The sequence below is a fragment of the Mustela putorius genome, unplaced genomic scaffold, assembly GCF_011764305.1.
Source record: "Mustela putorius furo isolate JIRA1106 unplaced genomic scaffold, ASM1176430v1.1 tig00003858_pilon_pilon_pilon, whole genome shotgun sequence".
Lineage (NCBI taxonomy): Eukaryota > Metazoa > Chordata > Mammalia > Carnivora > Mustelidae > Mustela > Mustela putorius.
In genome coordinates this window covers 26,840,191-26,860,089 of record NW_025422010.1, presented here as the reverse complement: position 1 = coordinate 26,860,089, position 19,899 = coordinate 26,840,191, and the positions used below count along the sequence as shown (strand labels likewise).

The window sequence follows — 19,899 nt, the reverse complement described above, 5'->3', positions numbered from 1 at the left end:
AAGAGAGGTGAACTTTTTTTTTTTTTTTTTTTTTTTTTGAATAGCATCAGATAACAGTGAGGATAGTTACAAAGAGTCAGATTTTAAGAAATCAAATCATCCTGACTGAGATACAAATAATAAAATAAGGCTTCCTAGGTGCCTCATCAAGCCCCAGGGGTAGATGACCACCTGTTAAAGCTGGTGAAGGTGCTCTACTTGGGAGACTGGATAGACTTCTAATAGCCTCTTAAACGCAGTGCTGCTGTGTTAAACTCTGCAGCACCCTTGCTCACCCAGCCTCAGGGCAGACCTGCTCTTCCACCTGTCTCCCACACCCCCACCCACACTGCCTTTTGTGACTCCCTTTCCCTTTCAAGCCTGCTGTTTCATGTTTGTCCTAACCTCAGTAAGTGTGAAGGTGGTGGGGGGAGGCTGCAGTGACAGTGGAAAGAGGTGCATGGCGGGGATTTGTGTTTGGGAGTTCCGAAGAGCATTGATGTCTGCGTTTGCAGTGGTCCCCTTCTGATCAACTTTCCTGGCTGCCTGAGACCAAACTGGCTGTTGTCACCACTGCCTCAGACCACAGTGTTCCCGTTTAATCAGAGCTGCCTGCCCCTGGCCTCTCTGTCATCCCTTTTCCCTCTGAATCTGTTTTTCTTCTTTTTAATTTCTGGAGGACATGGTAATTCAGTATTTTAAGGACCGTTTCTTCCCATTTCTGCCTTTTGTCAGAACAGCAAAGAGTATACTATTACACAGGTAATGTGGTTTGAGTGGAAGATCAGGCCGATTCAAGGTTGAAAGTAGGCACCTACAATGCCATTAACATTCCTTTGCAAAATTAAGAGTTTACTCCAGTTAGTACTAGATATTTTTACTTCATGTCTTGGATTCACTGGAGAATTTCAGGGAATACCTCAATTTTATTTTTCTCTAGTACGTGAATCATGCATTGGGCCAACCTGATTTGTTATGGTTCGTGGGTGTACTTGTTTTTGGTCATACCACAACTTGGCAAAGTTTGGTTTAAAGCGACAGCAAGAACCCTCCTCAGTTAAAATAGGAAAGCTAGCTTAAAGGATGTTCATCAGCAGTTATATTTTTGGCTACGTGGCACAGCAAAATGTTTAGGAAAATATACTTAGTAATTTTAAATCTGAAATTTATAATTAACTTTTTTTTTCTCCAGAGGCATAATAAATATGGCTTTTTGCTTTCATCTTTGTTTTCAGGATTAATTATTCGAGTTAGTAAAAGTCTTTGGCTCCACCAAATCATTGTGTGATACCATTATAATAGGAGGTAAACATAGATTCTGCTGTGTCTGAATAAACTGTGCATAAATTAGAAAGCTGTATAGAGGATTTATTTAATATAAGTTAAACTAATATAAAAAGAAGATTCTACTTTTTTGCTTGTTGTGTTTAAAGAATTACTACAAGCAGTGTTTTTCGAACATGAATGTGCTTAAGCCTTACTTAAGGTGGTTTGCATACATAAGTTTATTTCTTAGGTTTTTATTACCAGATGTGCTAATTCTGATTTTGGTTCATTTTTAATACACATCCTAGGTAATTCTGGACCCTGGGAACTTTATTTCTGACAAATACCCCAACTGATAGGTTAAAAAAAGTCAAGTGGTAGATAGGTTTATTTTTTGAAATTAATCATCTTATATCATTTGCTCTTTCACAGAAGTAAACTTACTTTTTAAAAAACCAGATTAACGTCATCATGTTTTACTGGAGCTAGAGATGGCAATCATGGTGAAAAATTTTTAAAAAACCAGATTAACGTCATCATGTTTTACTGGAGCTAGAGATGGCAATCATGGTGAAAAATTTTTTTCCTCCAGAACAGAAATGGACAGGATGGACAAGCACATCCTTTAAGATAACCAAGATCCTGTGTTTCTTTGTGGGTCTGCAGTGACTATATGATTGAGTTATAAGTTACTGTTTCTAATTATTAGAAAGTTACATTGTGATTTACTTGATAAGATTAAAAAGTGATTAAGCATATAGCCCTGCATGTTAGCCAATGATTTAAAAACATTTCATGGGGCACCTGGGTGGCTCAGCATCTGCCTTTGGCTCAGGTCAGGCTCTCAGGGTCCTGGGATAGAGTCCCACACTGGGCTCCCTGCTAAGTGGGGAGTCTGCTTCTCCCTCTGCCTGTAGCTTCCCCTGCTTGTGCGTATTCTCTGACAAATAAATAAATGAAATCTTAAAAAAATAAGCATAAAAAATTCATATAGCATCTGGCTATGAAAGTCCCTTTGTAATATTGTTACAGGTGAGTAGGTATATGAGATTTGTTACTGTAACCTGTCATCTAGATTGAAATATTATGTCTTGTTTCCTTTTTAGATTTTGAGGCTTGCTAGTGTTAATGTGCCTTTACCGAAACCATTTTACATATATTACCTTCCTAATAATTAAGTTAATAGCTCAGAAATTATGACTTATGCAATTTCCAGTTTGACTTAGGGGAAGAGAAATTGGACTTTATTTTTATTTGAATCGAGGGACTTAAGGCAGGGAATTATAAGGTGCCTTGTATATTGATTTAAAAATGTGCTCTGGCTTTGGAAATCTTTTTTAAAAATTTTATTTGTTTGAGAGAGAGCGCGCGCGCACGCATGTGCGTGTGCATGAACGTGCACGTGTGCACAGTGGGGGAGGGGCAGAGGGAGGGAAAGGGAAAGAAAGTCTCAAGGACACTCTGCACCAGCCCATGGATCTCATGACCCTGAGATCATGACTGCACCCAAAATCAAGAGTCCGAGGCTCAACTGACTGGGCCACCCAGGCTCCCCTAGCTTTAGAAATCTTTGACACTCATTTCCCACAGTGCATTCATCTCTCCTGTCATTAGAGTCATTTTCCTCTCATAAAATAAATTTGAAATTTCAAAAGATATTTTAATTGTGAAAACACAAGGAAATCGGGGATGATCGTAAAACATGTAGTTCAAATACCACTTCCACTTTTTTTTTTCTCATGATAGAATTCTTAAGAGGATAGAGATTCCTTTCACATTTACTGTATGTACTCTGAAATCATTAAATTTCAACAATTCTGTAATGTTTTCTGGGTGTGATTACTTATGGTTTGATCTTTAGTATGTAATTTCATTAAGTAAATTTCCTTACTGATTGGCTTTTTAAAAAGTCTGTTTAATTGCCTACATTCTTCTTCCTCAATTCCCTCATTTTCTCCAAATTTTGCTTTTCTACAAGGTGGGGTGTAATGCTTAACTCTTGAAGCCTCTGTCCTGCTTTAAAGAAGCATGTGTTTGTTTTAAGTGAATAATAGTGAACTAATACATGACAGTGCAGATCAATATCTTGTGTTAGATAGTGTTATCATATTTTCAGGTTCGGAGTCTATTTTTAGAATTATTAGCTAAGTGTAAACTAGCCTGAACTGATGATCTGATTGTTTTGAAGGTACTTCTGTGGTTTTAGGCAGTTTATGCTTTTTCAGGATTTTGATTTTTACTGAGGAACCCCCTGGAGACCTTAGTTTCTGCTGTTTGGCAGACTGTAGGCATTCAGTAAATAACTGTCAACAAACACATGTCTCCACCCTAAACATCTTTAATAAGACTGTTGGAAGTCCAATTTTATTTAAAAATATTTAATTGTGATCAGTATTCAAGCACAAATAATCTCTCAAAATAACAAAACTGCTTAACTGCAGAGTGGAAATGGTGAAAGCACCAATTGTAAAGAATTTCTTGTTAATTTTTAGTGTCTACGTCAGCAAAGCTGTAGCTGTTGGCTAAGATCTAAAATAGAGCTATACTGTATATAGTCACAGAATTCATTATTCCTTGATAAAATGGGATTCTGAATGCAGAGTTCTTTCATTCTCTTAATTCATTAGTCAGCCCATGACTCACTTGAAAGATGGGGAGGTTGTTATTCTAGGCTGGTAATTATTTGCACTACAGATTTCCTTGAGCCCATACCTGGCTTTGAATTACTGTCAGTGTGATAAGATACTCTGCTTAAATAGTACTTTGACATAAAGTGAAAGTATGTTGTTTTCAACCCAAGCAGTACTTTGGTCCTAGGCAAAACATGAGCAATATTTCATATATAGTCTGGCCTGATCCTGGGGTTTACAACATTATTACCAGAGATAATATGTTTAGCTTTACCATCTTGGGTGAGTCATTTCTGAGAATTAGTTGAACAAGGGCTAGATGTGGGTTGAAGAAAACCTTTAAGGCATCTGCAGCCGATACTTAGAAGATTATTGTGAGATCTGATAGATTCAGAGATACCAGATTCAGATGTCTGTAGTAATATCCAGGGGCATATATAAGTGGTATTTTGCTTTTTTTCCACATCATTTATTTCAGTATATGTTCTGTAGCTAATATGGGAAATGGTTTTCTCTCCTGTAGCCTTTAGTGCCCCTTCGGATTTCCTCCTTCTCTTTTCACTGGTTGAGATTTGGCTTATCCCTCCTTTCTTACTCGCTCATTACTTTTTACATTAAGGATTTCTCTCTCTCTTGTGCGCGCGCGCTTTTTTTTTTTTTGGCCCCTCCCTCTCCTCTATGACTTTCAGCCATGGCTTCTTCCAGATTGCTGCCATTCAGACCTGTCCTTGAATCCCAGTTCTTAACTATCTATGCAACTTGCCTTTGAGTTTGTTTTTTGATATTTTAAATGGGGAAAAGTTATACCTGCACCATGTGCTGATGTATTAGTTTCCTAGGACTGCCATATGAATTACCACCCACTGAGTGGCTTAAAACAACAGGAATTTATTCTCTCCCAGTTCTGGAGGTCAGGAGTCTGAAATCAGTTGTTGTCAGGACTGCGCTCTCTCTGGAGTCTCTCGAGGGGGATCCTTCCTTGCTATTTCCAGCTTCAGGTGCCTGTTGGCATTTCTTGCCTTCCTTGGGCTTGTGGTCTCTTCACTCCAGTCTCTGCCTCCATCTTTACCTTGCTCACTTCTGTGTGTGTGTGTGTGTGTGTGTGTGTGTGTGTATGTAAAATATCCCTTTCCCTTTTCTTATCTGAGCATTTGTCATTGGATTTAGAGCCCACCCAGATAATCCAGGATGATCTCCTCATCTCAAGATCCTTAATTATATCTGCAAAGACTCCTTTTCCAAATAACATTTTCACGGCTTCTGGGAATTAGGATGCACATACTTTTGGGGGGACCCCATACTACCTGCTACATACATGCACACATGTGTGCACATTCTCAGGGAGGGGCAGACGGGGAAGGAAAGGGAAAGAATCTCACAGGGACCATGTGTGCTGTGCACAGAGAAATGTACAGATAGAGGCAGAGATTGGAGTGATGTGACCATGAGCCCAGGAAGGCAAGAAATGCCAGCAGGCACCTGCCTGATACCGGGGCTCCATCTCATGACTCTGAGATCATGACCTGAGCTGAAACCAAGAGTCAGATGCTTAACTGCCTGAGCCATCCAGGCACCCTTCCCTTCTCTTTAGAAGCCTCTGCCCACCAGCATTCTCCATGCCGGCATGATTTTGGCAGTTAGTACCGACATATCTCATTTTATTATGCTTCACTTTATTGTGCTTTATAGATAATGGGTTTTTATAAATTGACGGTTTGTCACAATCTTATATTAAGCAAGCCTGTTACTGCCATTTTCCCAACAATCTCTGCTTACTTCGTGTCTCTGTGTCACATTTGATAACTGTAATATTTCAAACCTTTTCATTATTATGATATTTGTTATGGTCATCTGTGTTCTTTGCTAATACTACTGTAATTGTTTTGGGTATCATGATCTTTGCCCATATAAGACAGCAAGTACACTTAATTGATAAAAGCATGTGTTCTGACTGCTTCACTGATGGGCCATTCCCCATCAGTCTCCCTCTCCTTGATCCTCCCTGTATTCCCTGAAACATAACAGTATTGAAATTAGGCTAATTAATAATCCTACAGTGGCCTCTAAGTGTTCACCTCAAAGGAAGAGTCCCACATCTCTCACTTGAAATTAAAAGCTAGAAATGAGGGGTGCCTGGGTGGTTCAGTAGGTTAAGATTCTGCCTTGGGATTAGGTCATGATCTCAGGGTCCTGGGATCAAGCCCTACATCAGGCTCTCTGCTCTGCAGGGGGCCTGCTCCCCCCACCGCTCTGCCTACTTCTCTGCCTCTTCGTGATCACTCTTTCTCTCTGTCAAATAAATAAGATATTAAAAAAAAAAAAAAGAAAGCTAGAAATGATATGCTTAATGAGAAAGGAATGTCGAAAGCCAATAGGCAGAAGGATGGACCCCTTGCACCAAATAGCCCAGTGAATGCAGAGAAATGATTCTTTTTCTTTTCTTTCCTTTCCTTTTCTCTCTTTTTAAAAGGTTTTATTTCTTTATTTATCAGAGAGAGAGAGAGCACAAGCAGGCAGAGTAGCAGGCAGAGGCAGAGAGAGAAGCAGGCTCCTTGCTGAGCAAGAAACCGGATGTGGGACTCGATTACAGAATCCTGGGATCATGACCTGAGCTGAAGGCAGACGCTTAACCAACTGAGCCACCCAAGTGTTCTGTTCTTTTCTTTTCCTTTCCTTTCTTTCCTTCCTTCCTTTCTTTCTTTAAGATTTTACTTATTTGAGAGAGACAGAGGGCATGAGCATGCTAAGAGAGAGGGACAAGCAGACTCCCCACTGAGCTGGGACCCCCCCCCCCCCCCCCGACACAGGGCTCCACACAGGGCTTAATCCCAGGACCTTGAGATCATGACCCGAGACGAAGGCAGATGCTTAACCAACTGAGCCACCCAGGCACTCCTAGAGGAATGGTTCTGGAAGTAAATGAAAAGTGTTATTCCAGTGAACACATGAGTGATAAAAAAATGTGAAACAATCTTGTTGCTGAAGTGGGAAAAGTTTTAGTGGTTTGGTTAGAAGATCCAACCAGCGACAACAGTCCCTGAAACCAGAGCCTAATTCAGAGCCAGGCCCTGCCTCTCTTCAGTTCCATGAAGGCGGAGAGAGGTGAGGAAGCTGCGAGAGAAAAGTCTGAAGCTGGCAGAGAGTGGTTCACGAGGTTTAAAGAAGGAAGCCGACAGAGTAAGGTGGAAGCAGCAAGTGTGGATGTAGAAACTGTAACAAGTGATCCGGAAGGTCTAGTTAATTAATGAAGGTGGCTACACCGAACAACAGATTTCCAGTGTAGACAAAACAGTTTTCTATTGGAAGAAGATGCCTCCTACGACTTTTATAGGTAGAGAAGGGGAGTTAGTGCCTGGTTTCAAAGCTTCAAAGAACAAGTGGACTTTCTTCTTAGGTGGGGGCTAATGGAGCTGGTGACTTCAAGTTGAAGCCATTGCTCATTTTCCATTCTCTAAGTCCTAGGATCCTGAAGAATTATGCTAAATCTACTCTGCCTGTGCTCTAGAAATGGAAAAACAAAGCCTTGATGAGAGCAAATTTTCTTACAACGTGGTTTACTGAATATTTTAAGACTACTGTTGAGACCTCCTGCTTAGAAAAAAAAGGTTTCTTATAAAATATTGCTGCTCGTTGACAATGTACCTTGTCACTCAAGAGCTCTGATGGAAGTATGCAATGAGGTAAGTATTTTCTTGCCTGCTAACATAACATCAATTCTGGAGCTCATGGGTCAAGGAATCATTTTGACTCTCAAGTCTTATTTAAGAAATAAATTTCATAAAGCTTTACCTGTCATACACAGTGATTCTTCTGATGGATCTGGGCAAGGTAAATTGAAAACTTTCTGGAAAGGATTCCCCTTTTTAGATCCCAATAAGAACATTTATGATGGGAAGGGGTTCAAATATCAGCATTACCAAGAGTTTGGAAAAAGTTGTTTTCCTCCCTGATGGAGAACTTTGAGGGACTCAAGACTTCTTGGAGGCAGTCACTGGAGATGTGGTGGAAAGAGCAAAAGCACTAGAATGAGAAGTGGAGCCTGAAGATGGGACTGAACTCCTGCAGTCTCATGAGGATGAAGAGTTGCTTGAGATGCTTCTACTCCTGGTAAAGATGCTGTGAAGATTGTTGAAATGACAATAAGAGATTAGAATATGATATAAATTTAGTTGAGAAAGCAGTGGCAGGGTTGGAGAGGATTGACTCCAGTTTTGAAAGAAGTTCTAGTGTGGGTAAAATGCTATCAAACAGCGTTAGTGTGCTACTGAGAAATCACTGATGAAAGGAAGAATCATTTGATGTGGCAAACTTCATTATTATCTTATTTGAAGAAGTTGCCACAGCCGTGCCAACCTTCAGCAATCACCACCCTGACTGATCAGCAGCCATCAACACTGAAGCAACTCTCCATCAGCGAAAAGGGTATTACTTGCTGAAAGCTCAGGTGATGATTAAGTTTTTTTTTTTGCAATAAAGTATTTTTAAATTAAGGTATGTACATTGATTTTTAAGACATAATGCTATACTATAGTATAAATTTTTATATGCACTGTGAAATGAAAACATTTATTTGACTCAATTAATTGCAATATTTGTTTTATTGTGGTGGTCTGCTGCAGAACTGCCATGTCTCTGAGGTATGCCTGTGCTCAGCTCAGAACATTCCCTCTCTGCTTCATCCCCCACTGATGCCCCTGTTGGTAGCCATCAGACAGTCTGGGGCTTGTCTTCCTTCCTCTTGTCTGGCCACATCAGGTCCTTGTAGTTGTGACCTGCTCTCTCTTGAACCTCCCCAGACCATAGTCTTCCTAACCCTTACACTTCTGGGACTTTCTCACTTATTGTTAACATGACTTCCTTTTTTTATTTTTTTAAGATTTTATTTATTTATTTGACAGACAGATCACAAGCAGGCAGAGAGGCAGGCAGAGAGAGAGGAAAGGAAGCAGGCTCCCTGCTGAGCAGAGAGCCTGATGCAGGGCTTGATCCCAGGACCCTGAGATCACGACCCAGGCCGAAGGCAGAGGCTTTAACCCACTGAGCCACCCAGGCGCCCCATCTTATCTTCACAATGACCTCGAGTCCCGCCCCTCTTTCCTCCTATTTTTTTTCTCACCGTCCATCCACTTAGACCTTGACAAATTACTTTCCATTGCTGCCAAACTCTACTCAAGTTGGATTGTTGACTGCTGGATGTGCTGTGTGCCCGTGCACCCCAGAACCTCTGCTTCTGTGGTCCCCTCAGTGGAACTGTTCCTTTCCATCCTTCCTCCTATTCCCTTCAGTACCTTAAAGTTAAATTTACTCTTTCTTCCTTCTGCTTAGGCCACAGTCATGCTCAGTTTTCTCCTGTCTAAAAAAAAAACTTCCTTGACCTTGCTCTCACTTCTCTTTTCTTAAAATTGCTTTTACTTTGTCACTATTCTCTTTATTCTTTGCTACTTGCCTTTTGTTTCCATTGCTTTCCAGAAACTTCTTTTAAAGATTGACAGTGATCCCCTACCAGCATTTTTTTTTAAAGATTTTATTTATTTATTTGCCAGAGAGAGAGAGAGGGAGAACACAAGCAGGCAGAGTGGCAGGCAGAGGCAGAGAGAGAAGCAGGCTCCCCACTGAGTAAGGAGCCTGATGTGGGACTCGATCCCAGGACCCTGGGATCATGACCTGAGCTGAAGGCAGCAGCTTAACCAACTGAGCCACCCAGGCGTCCCCCCTACCAGCATTTTTAAGAGGCTGCATTGTATGGTGGAAAGGAGCTAGACCACTGGAGTCAGCCTGCTGGGGTTTGAATTCTGGCTCCACCCCCAGCTAATAACTGTGCGACCTTGAGCAAGTTAGATAACTCCATTGTTTAATTTCTTGATCTGCAAAATGGGAATAATATTAGTACCTACCATTATAGGATTGCTTGTAAGGATTAATTAGGTTAGTATATGTAAAGCTCTTCGAAGGATGCTTGAAAAGGGTATCTACCAATCATTAGTGTTTTATTTTTTTAAACTATTATTTTTTAGTCTTTTTTTTTTTTTTTTTTTTAGCCTCTGTGGTATTTGATATGGTTGACCATTTCCTCTTCACTGTGTTAAAGCTCAGACTAATTCATCTGGGGCCTTTTATCTTTGTGACCCTCTTTGTGGTCTCTTTCCATGTGTCTGAACTGTACTTTCTTATCCCTTTTCTGGATAATTTTTCCTTACGGTGATTGACCACCATAGTTCCTACCCTTATAGGAATGTCACCCCCCCCTTTTTTTTTTTTTTTTTTTTGCCCTTTCTTAGCTCCAGTCCTGCACTTACAATGTACCTAACCAACATAATCTCCCTCTTAAAATCAGCTCCTGGCTGGATTACTTTTTGGTAACAGACCTGTGGCATGTATCATAGTATGGGACCAGGGGGACGCTGTGTCTGAAGCCTCTGAAGCTCAGGAAAGCTTTCCAGATCAGTGCAGACTGGCACATTCTCCTTGTCCGGAATACTGTTTTCAGTGAACAGAGCTGGATGTGGAAAGGCTTGGGGAGACACATTACTAGCAAGTGCATTCCTTAGTTTCCTTAAGCTGAGAATTCCATCTCTTGCTTCACAAACCAAGGGTAGGATGTCTAGCTGTTGTAAACTTGATTTTTGAGTGTTTTTTTTTTTTTAAGTTGTAGGTATTCCGCTACCCCCACCACCTCCCACAAAGCAGACCTAGGTAAATAGGTTAAATGTATGTCTCACAAAGCAGAGGCAAATAGCAAATTAACTAGAGTAGAGAACAGGGCATGATTTTAATTAAGCAGTGGTAGTTTTTTTTAGTGTATTTCTGAGTTTTCTAAATACCAAAGGGCAAAGCTGATAAAGATTTCCCTGTTTTCTGAAATGCAATTTCTCTTACTTGGAATAGAAATTTTTGACAAAGATTTCCTCTAACTTGCTGGTTTACCAAGAAGATGTACCTAATAGTAATTAGTGGTCATATAGTTATTTGAGTGTGGATTAACAGCTTAAGGTGTCTGGAAATCCGACAGTTGGAACTACTCTCATGCTCGGTTAGTGTGCCTTGCAATACTTTGACACACCGCATTCTTCCTGTTAGCAATGACTATTTAAACAAAACACCTTCATTCCCTAATGGGTTTTGATCTTTAGGGATTAAACCCATGAGGACTATTAACCTAAGGACTATAACTCAATTAGCTGTAAATGATTTAAAATAAACTAATAGATTCTCCATTTGGAGAGCTTGGTATCTTGCCTTCCTTAATTTTTTCTCTATCCATCTAATGAATAGTAAATGTATTCTTTTGTCACAGTTGTCATCAGTCTTTTTTTTTTTTTTTTTTTCCCCTGTATAAGTTTGTTACCTGATGTTTTGGAAGTTTTTAGGATAATTTACCTTGAGGATTCTTCTTTTCTCTACCAGATCTTTTCTTTGCTGTTCAAGTCTGACTTGGCTTCCCGATGTCAGACAATATTCTTTATGTGAATAGGTGTGTTAAAGATTCAGTTTCCAGGGCACATGGATGGTCTCACCTATCGCATCCTGGCTTGGGCCAGTATTGTTTTGAGCCACTCAGTTCTGCTGCCATATGATAGGTCCTCTCTGTGGTTTGGTGCAGAACAGATGTTACAAGATATTAGATCACTGATAACAAATTTCATGTGTAACTTTAGGATTCAGTGCTCCAAGGTGTTGTAAGTTAGAATTAGTTTTCTATTTGATGGTTTTCCTCTGCATCATTTCGGTTGAATTTTAGATCTTGGCTTTTGCTAGTGTTAGTTGGCTTTTATTGAATGTTTTTCTGCATTTTTGGTTGGCTCTTTTTTTTGTTTTCATTTTTCACTTTATCTCTTTTTTCTTTTAGAGTCTACTCAAGAGTAAAACTTCAATAAAAACTTGTATTTGTAACCTGAGGGGTGTAATAAATTCAAGCCTAAACAAGTTATATCTAATTATAGGATTGCTTTCTAGAGAGGATGTAGACACGCTCTTAAAAATGATTGAGGTAAACTTATGTGAAGTTGGATTTCTGTTGTTTTCTCTGTTATGGATTGAAGGTAAAAGGAGAAGTATTATTGTACTCTGCTTCTCTAGTTTATTTATTGTCTTTTGTGCTTTGAGCATGTTAAAATTTACATAAAAAATGGAAAGGGAGGGACATCTGGATGGCTCAGTCTTTATTAACCATCTGCCTTTAGCTCAGGTCATGATCCCAGGCTCCTGGGATCAAGCCCCACATCAGGCTCTTTCCTCAGCAGGAAGCCTGCTTCTCTCTCTCTCCCCCTGCTTATGTTCCTTCTCTCCTGGTATCTCTCTCTGTCAAATAAATAAATAAAATCTTAAAAAAAAAAATGGGAAAGGAGGGGGTGCCTGAGAGGCTCAGTCAGTTAAGGGGTTAAGCAGTTAAGCTTCAGCCTTCAGCTCAGGTTATGATCTTGGGGTCCTAGGGATGGAGCCCCTCATCAGGCTTCCTGCCCAGCGAGGAGTCTCCTCCTCCCTCTCCCAACTCATGCACATGTGTTTTTTCTCTCTCATATACTCTCTCTCAAATAAGGAAATAAAATCTTTAAAGGTGGTAGTAAACATCACATTTTGCTCATCTCTCTGTAGCAACTCAGGGAAGTAGAGCAGGGCCCAGAAAATGAGTTGAATTTAACATTTTTTATTTTGGCATTCATTTTTTGAGAGCATCATCAGTGTTCAGGGCTGACTTATTTTAAAATTGGAAGAGTCATTAACTGAGACTTGCAGTTTTTTGTTTTTGCCATGAAAATGATCCTCTTCCTCTTGATTGAATGGAGTGTATGATTTTTTTGGCTGTATTCTTGGAGAATGGAGAGTAGAAAGGGCTTTAGAGAACATCTAAGGCAATACACCGACTGTATTAGGTGAGGAAACTGAGATTCAATGAGTTGTCTAGAGTTGTGCATTGTGCTTACAGAATCAGGACTGAGAAAGAAAGGATCTTTTGATTACCCCTGTGCTTCTCTGAGGAGTGCTGGCATCTCAGAACGCAGAGATTTTTGTCATCTTTGTCAGTTGACCAGTTTCTCCCAAAGCAAGAAATTAGGGGCCTAGTTTTGAAGCACTTAACACAAAGAATTAAATGTACCAACTTGAAAATGCACATTGATTTTAATTGTGTCTGCTTTTACCATCCTGGTAGATAAATTTGTGATTGAAAGGGAGTATAAAAGTTCTTAAGTAATTAACTCAGTAGAGAGAAATTAACCAAAATAGGTATTGATTCTAGGTCATTTTGCCCCCTAACTTTCCTTCCACAAACACAGTGAGAATTTAGGAGAATTTAGGAGATCCATTTCAAGAGTCATATTCATACTAGTTGTTATGGTGATTTATGATATATTTACTATTAGGTAAGGAATACTTGCTCTTGTGGAGTTTGGGGTTTGAGGAAGTTAATGTAGAATTAGAGAAAGTATACTATGATTGTATGTTGGTAATAAAATGCCTTTTTGAAATGTGTAAGTATGTTTTATGGTAGAAAATCATTTATGGATAAAGGAATTCATTATGATATTCATTTAGTCTCCTTCTATTGGATGGGATATCACTACTTAAATTTTTCATTTTTATTGTTTTAAAAACTTTTTTAAAGTTTGTTTCTTTTCTTTTCTTTCTTTCTTTTTTTTTTAAGGAAATCTCTAATACCCAATGTGGGGTTCAAACTTACAACCCCAAGATCAAGAATCACATGCTTTTCTGATTGGGCTCACCAGGCTCCCCTGTTTTTATAAGTTTCTGATAATAGGAAATAGTCATTTTGTATTTCTTTGTTCCCTTTGGACATGTTAACTGAGTCAGTTTGGGTTTATTGGGCTGTTCCCCAGTCCGAATATTATTTTATTAAATTAGGAAAAAAAAAAGCTTACTGAGTCATGATGTTTCCTCTCTTTCCTTTTTATAGCCAACACATATCTCTTTATGGTACAAGCTCGAGGAATAATGTTGAGAGAAAATGTGAAAACAATAGGACATATGATCAGGCTGTACACAAATAAAAACACTACCCTCAATGGTACAGGTAAGATTGCTTGCTTCTTCATCATGCTTTGTTTCTGCTTCTTACCTTTGTAGTCAAAAGAAGTAAACCAGATCCCTCAAGCTCTGAGACTCCTGTTAAAGATGAAGGTATCTCCTACCACGTGTACTGGGAGATTCATTCGCTACTTGGGCCAGACTGTCCATGTTTTAGGATCTATAAAGGTGTTCTCACAGAGGGGTTGGGGGTTTTGTACAAAGATACGGGACTTAATTCTTTTTTATTAAACTTAATTCTTGCAAACATAAAGTACAAAAAGCAGCGTGTGCTTTTTCAGTTCACCTATCGTAGTTAAAATCAACCGCAGAAAGAATAATTTATCCAAATTAGTCATTCCGCCATCTCTCTTTATGTCTATTCTAACTCCTAAAATGTTTTTCTAACTCTGTTTAGTAAATACTTACGTTTTTAATTATAGAAGATTCTTAATAATTTTATGGCCTTTTTACGGGGCTTAAGGAGAAATTATATAAAAGTGGAAATCCATAGCTGCTATTTTCCTTTAAAAATATTATCTGGAAGTAGAATGTCCGTCAGAATCACCTGAGGTTAAAACCAAGTAATGGGCCAATATTAGTGATTGAATGAAGGCAGAATTGATGCAAATACATTGAACTGTCATGAAAGAATGCTTAGCCTCCCACGGGGTAGTGTTTCTGCGGTGACTTCTGAAGTGTTATTAGAAGCTACTTAAAAGTTTCAGTAACTGGTTATCACTTGTTGCATCCTTTATATTCTCATTTTAAACAGTTAAAATTTAAGATTTCATTCCTGTCAACAGTTCTCCATTGTGCCACCGTCAATGACAGATACACACACACACATGCACACACTATCTGCCAACCATAGATGTTCTTTCTTAAAATGTATGTTACGGTGAGTAATAGTTTTACCCTTCTAAAAATTCAAGACTGTATCAGATTCATTCTTAATTTCACACGTGCTTTTGCAAAATTCAGTCTAGTCATTTGTCTGATTTGTTTTATGATGCCGCAAGTCAAAACACTCTTGTTTCTCCCCTTTAAGTCGAAGGACGTTTCTTTTAGAAAGACCGTCATTGTACCTGATATTTTAATAGTATCGTAAAAATCTCATTAACTGGTCTTCTGCTTTAATTGGTCTTCTGAATAGTAGGTCAACGTTAGGAGCATTTTAAACATTATAAAAGATTCTTTAGGACTTGTCCTGGTTGAATAAACTGATTGTCAAGTGTTCATTAAAACTTGACTCAACTGGACAGAAGTACTCAGCATCCTCAGACTACTGTGTTTGTATAAGGGAGTGCTGGACATTGGTGCATAATCGAGTTCCTTTCCTGGGGCATGAATAAGTTTCATGTGGGAACTCAGTTGAGCTTAATTAGGAGAATTGATTACTGGGTTAAGACAAACTCTTCCCCCCAACCCCCCACCCCACAAGTGGAAGATAAGAAGAAGGGAAATCCTCTTTTCCCCTTACCAACTCAGTTTCAATACTGACCAAACAACCACTGCCTACTTGGATTAGATTTAGCTTACTTTGATGAACCTTTGAAAATTTTTCTCATGGTTCATTTACTGGTGGTAAACTGTTCTGTCATTGTATCAGCTAGGAAGTGGGTTTGGCTGTAAGAGGGACCTGGCTGCAGTGGCTTAAGCCCATGAGACTCCACGTTCTTATGTAAAAGAGACCCAGAAGTTGGATGTCTGGGGCTGTGGTAGAGAAATTCTCCACACACCTTCCATCTTCTGCTCTGTCATGGAGTTTTATAGTCTTCAAAGGTTGTTGTGGTGCTCCAGTCTTTCTATTTGTACTTGGGTTAGTAGGAAGAAGGAAATGAAGAAGGAAGAAGAACAGAGGGACCCTTTTAAGGAGACTTTCCAGAAGTTTCACATGGTATTTCTGCTTCTGTCGCATTGACCAGAACTTGGTTGTAGGGACTGTAAATTACGAGCTGGGCACACTGGTGCTTTGAATGAAATTGGGGCTCTGCTACATAATGAGTAAGTAAAAATGGAGTTTGAGGAGGCAACCATGAGACTCTGCTGTGTTCATGTATATTGAACAGTTCATGTTGTCAGTATTCTTACATCGATACTTGGAGACACAGCACTAAGAAGAACATCCTCCCTTTGTATGAGGATCTCTTTTGAGAGAGATGGAAGCATACATAGTTACTTATAATGAAGTTGTTGTTTATTTCTGCACAAACCTATATAGATATAATCTGCTAGTAAGGAGATAATGGCCAGTAAGGTGTATTGAGAGCTAATTGAAGTCTGGGGGAGAATTGATTAATATATGCTAGCGCATTTAAAATTTAACACTTGATGGCAAATAGGTTGCGATATTTCTAAGAACATTTGATTTCAAAAAGGGGTTTTTAACCTTGTACTTGACTTTCTGAAACACCAAATGTAAAGAAGTACTACATAGAATATTTTTGCAAAGACATCACATACTCCCATCATCAAATGATGCTTTGCCTTGTAGCTATGGAGTTAGTCAAATTAAGGAAACAAGATGTAATCAGTGAATAATTACTGAAGCAGATGATAAGGGTCATGCAATGTGAGAGCTGGTAGATTTGTTAGAAATAGCCGAGTGCACCTCCTGCTTGATGGCTGTGTGGTCTGAACCCTCAGACACTGCCGGGCTAACAGAGCAAGCCAGGGGTAAACAGATTAGAATTCTCACTGAGTTTCTGTTCCCACTTGAAGCTGCCCTTTGCAGGAAGAACAAAGCCCTTGCGAATCCAGTTTGGTGCTCTTCTCCTTTTCCTGTAAGTGGTAAGTTCCAGTGAGAGCTGAGGAAGGGACCTGTCCAGCAGTTTTCATTCTTTGTCTCTCTTCTCTTTAGGTGTGGCTCTAGAAAAGAGAAAAAAAGCTCGGGCCCAGAACTCATTGTGTTTTCACTCATCCATTCATTAGATGAAATAATGTCTACATTTTAAAGCAGTTGTGGTAGATCCGCCTCAAATGCATCTATCATGCGTAATGCTCCTGATTTTGAAAGCAGTGGTTATACTTGATGGACCCAAGCACTTTGTGGGAATAATGATTTTGTGGGTTTATTACAGTATAGTCTCCAAAAGCTTAAATTATTGTTGGCTGAATGATCAGTTGTGAAGAGTTCATTTACAGTAAGTTTTTACCATGTTGTAGATACTTTGATACTGGAAATCAAAGGCAGTTTGATTTAAAAAAAAAAAAAAGTATTCAGACTAGTGGCAGGGGGTGTGTGGGTAGACTTATACATAATGCATTGGGATGACATAAGCACCACTGGACACAGTACCCAAGGAGTGCAGAGACTTTTCTGTAAGTCTGGCAGTGAGTTGATCCTTATGATCATTTGTAATGATATAGCCAAGAATAACACATTTAGCTCCAAAACTTTGTATTTAAAGGAAATGAATATACTGCTATTCTGTGTGTCTTTGAGTTTTTTATTTTTAATCTAGTCCTTTAAAAACTGATCAAAGTGATACTTTTTTTTTTTTTTTTTTTTTTTTTGTGAAAGACTCAGTCATTCTAGCACTAAAATAAAAAGTGAAACAGTTCTTTAGGCCTTCTGCTGCCACCAGACTCCCCAGGGGGAGCTTCCGTTAATAGTTTGTTTAGCAGAAACATCTAAAGAGCTTACAATTTCTGTGAGTTGGATGCAGATTTATAGAATCATAACATGTAGCTAAGAGAAGGGGCCCAAGCATTAATCACAAGAAAGAATAAGTTGTGCAAAAAAGAAAATACTCTCATCTAAAGTTAACTACGTAACATTAAGAAATACTTAAGAATTTTGAGAATGTTAATATTTATCCTCAGGATTATAAGAAAATCAATCTTTGGAACACATAAAGGCCAGGGACAACCTTAATTATCTTCTGGTTTTGGCTCCCACAAATGCATAGACTATAGTGGCTGCCTAGTGTAGTAGGAGTCCCCATAAATGCAGAAAAATTTTTTGAATATAACTTGAAGTTTGATCTGTATCTAGATATATTTTTTAAAAGCATCTTAAAGAAACAGAACTTCAATGGACTTAAACTTATTTTATGTTCAGTATCTTTAAACGTTTCAGATGTATATGGGGGACACATGGAGTATGGATTACTAGAGGGGTCTCTGGTCTTGGTGTGTCCCTGGGCTTACAAAACAATTGCTGTGCACTGAACGCCCCTCCCCTTTGGCTTAGAGCATTTTCCTGTGAAGTGCTTTCCAGGGCTGCTCTGGAGAGCGCTCCTGGGGGGATTCTGTCACTGGGGCTTTCCCACTTTCCCGCTTCCTGGCATCGGCCTTAGCGGTTGTACATCGTTCAGCCCTACTTACCATCTTGGTGTTTCCTGTCAATAAGTACACTTATCTTAAAACCTCCCCCATGCCCTGCCAAATCACAACTGGGATTTCCATGTAGTGCTTTGGAATTGGACCTTCTTCTTCAACTTCTGTCCCCTCATTCTTACTGGAAGCCCTTACCCTCCACTTAGGAGGCTCTACGGGGTTCCTTTCAGCAGGCGTGCCTGTGCTTGGAAGTGCCATCCTGGAGCCCAGGCTGCACCCCTGTCAAGTCCATTTTGTTGATGGGTGGATAACTGTGGTAGGCAAAAGGTGTGCAGGGTGGTGTTTAGTGTTCTTTGACTCTTCTCATATACTTCATATTCATTTGCCAGGATTCTACCATTTTTCCCTAGGGAGAGGGTTTAGCTTTTATAGGTTAGTAAGGTGTGTGATTTTTACCTTTTGCCTTTTGCTTGCTGGTCACTGGTAGGCCTCTCTTTCAAGTCGTATGCCCGTTCTCCTCTTTCTTACCTCTCTGCCTGCAGACCAGTTCAGATAGGAATAACTCTGTCATCAGAACAGATTCCTGGAGATTGAAAGGACCTCTTTGTATTTTCCTCAAGTGTCTGCTAGAGCTTCATTTCTTGTGGGTACATGGTTTATGATCCAGGAGACAGACACTTGTTGAATCAGCTGTTTCCATGTCTTGTCTCTTACCACCTGTTGGTCTTGTCCTCTTAGACTGGCTTCCTCTGACATAGAGGAACCTGTCAGTTCATGGTTCTCAAACTTGCATCTCAGAACCTTGTTCCAGAAAGGGCCAAAACACGATCTCTTTGGCTCCAAGTTCAAAATTTCTAAGATTCTGAATGTCCTGGGTTAAGTCCTATGCATGGCTCTGAGCCAGTCACTTAGAGCTCCAGCCATTGGATAGGGATTGTTGTAAGCAGTTTGTGCATTTCTCTTATTGAAATCTGGAAACGGCTACATGTGGTAGGTAGAGAAGAGAAACTACATTGTCTGGCCCTGTACCACAAAGCTCGTGCATGTCGGAGCAAGGATTTGAACTCCACATTTGACTGTGGCTCTCTAACCAGTGCCCTCCATGCTGTCGAACTTATAGTAGTGAGCGATAATGGACCTAATGTAATGCAAAGCCCAGGGCTCCCCAGGCACGGCAGCCTACGAGTTGGGAACTTAAAGATTTAAAATGGACTGCGTTACAGAAGTAAGTTGAGTGGGTCAGTCTCAGTCTCAGTTTCTTAAGTGTGGGGTGGTGAGAAAACATGACCCCCCTCCCTCAGCCTGGTGCTTACTAGAAGCATTGTGCTGTGGCTCTGTGGTCTCCAGGATACCCTTGGCCATCGATGCTGGTGGGGATCCCCTGGTGTACTTTTCCAGTCTCTTTTGATCTTGCTCAGCTTGGGAGGGATGGGAACAGGTGTATTCATATGGCCACAGATGAGCCTGCTCGGTATGTGTGTACAGATGAGGCCAGGCTGCTCTCTAACCTTGTCCCCGAGCTTCGCTGGGAAATCATGCTGAGAGGTCCTTTCTAGTAGCAGTGAAGGGTGAATGGGAGAGTAGCCACAGCAGCCGTGTTTGCTTTTCCTTTGTTCTTTATAGATAACTGCTTTTAAGTACTTCCGTAGGTTGCATGTTGCAAGTCTTCTTGCAGTGATAGTGACGGATTTCATGCTAGGAGCAAAGAAAAAGGCAGTTT

At 39.9% G+C, this 19,899-nt stretch overlaps 1 protein-coding gene across 2 annotated transcripts in view; it reads left to right on the top strand.

The window, feature by feature from the left end:
• B4GALT6 (beta-1,4-galactosyltransferase 6) overlaps positions 1–19,899 on the top strand; it is a 65,273-nt gene that overhangs the window by 8,727 nt on the left and 36,647 nt on the right. Inside the window, exons 2-3 of one of the 2 annotated variants that reach the window (XM_004742881.3) lie at positions 7,332–7,555; positions 13,786–13,902. In XM_004742881.3, the coding sequence (XP_004742938.1) occupies positions 13,803–13,902 (100 nt within the window). In that variant the 5' untranslated portion in view covers positions 7,332–7,555; positions 13,786–13,802. The remainder of the gene's footprint in view (positions 1–7,331; positions 7,556–13,785; positions 13,903–19,899) is intronic. The other variant, XM_004742880.2, reaches the window with a different exon arrangement.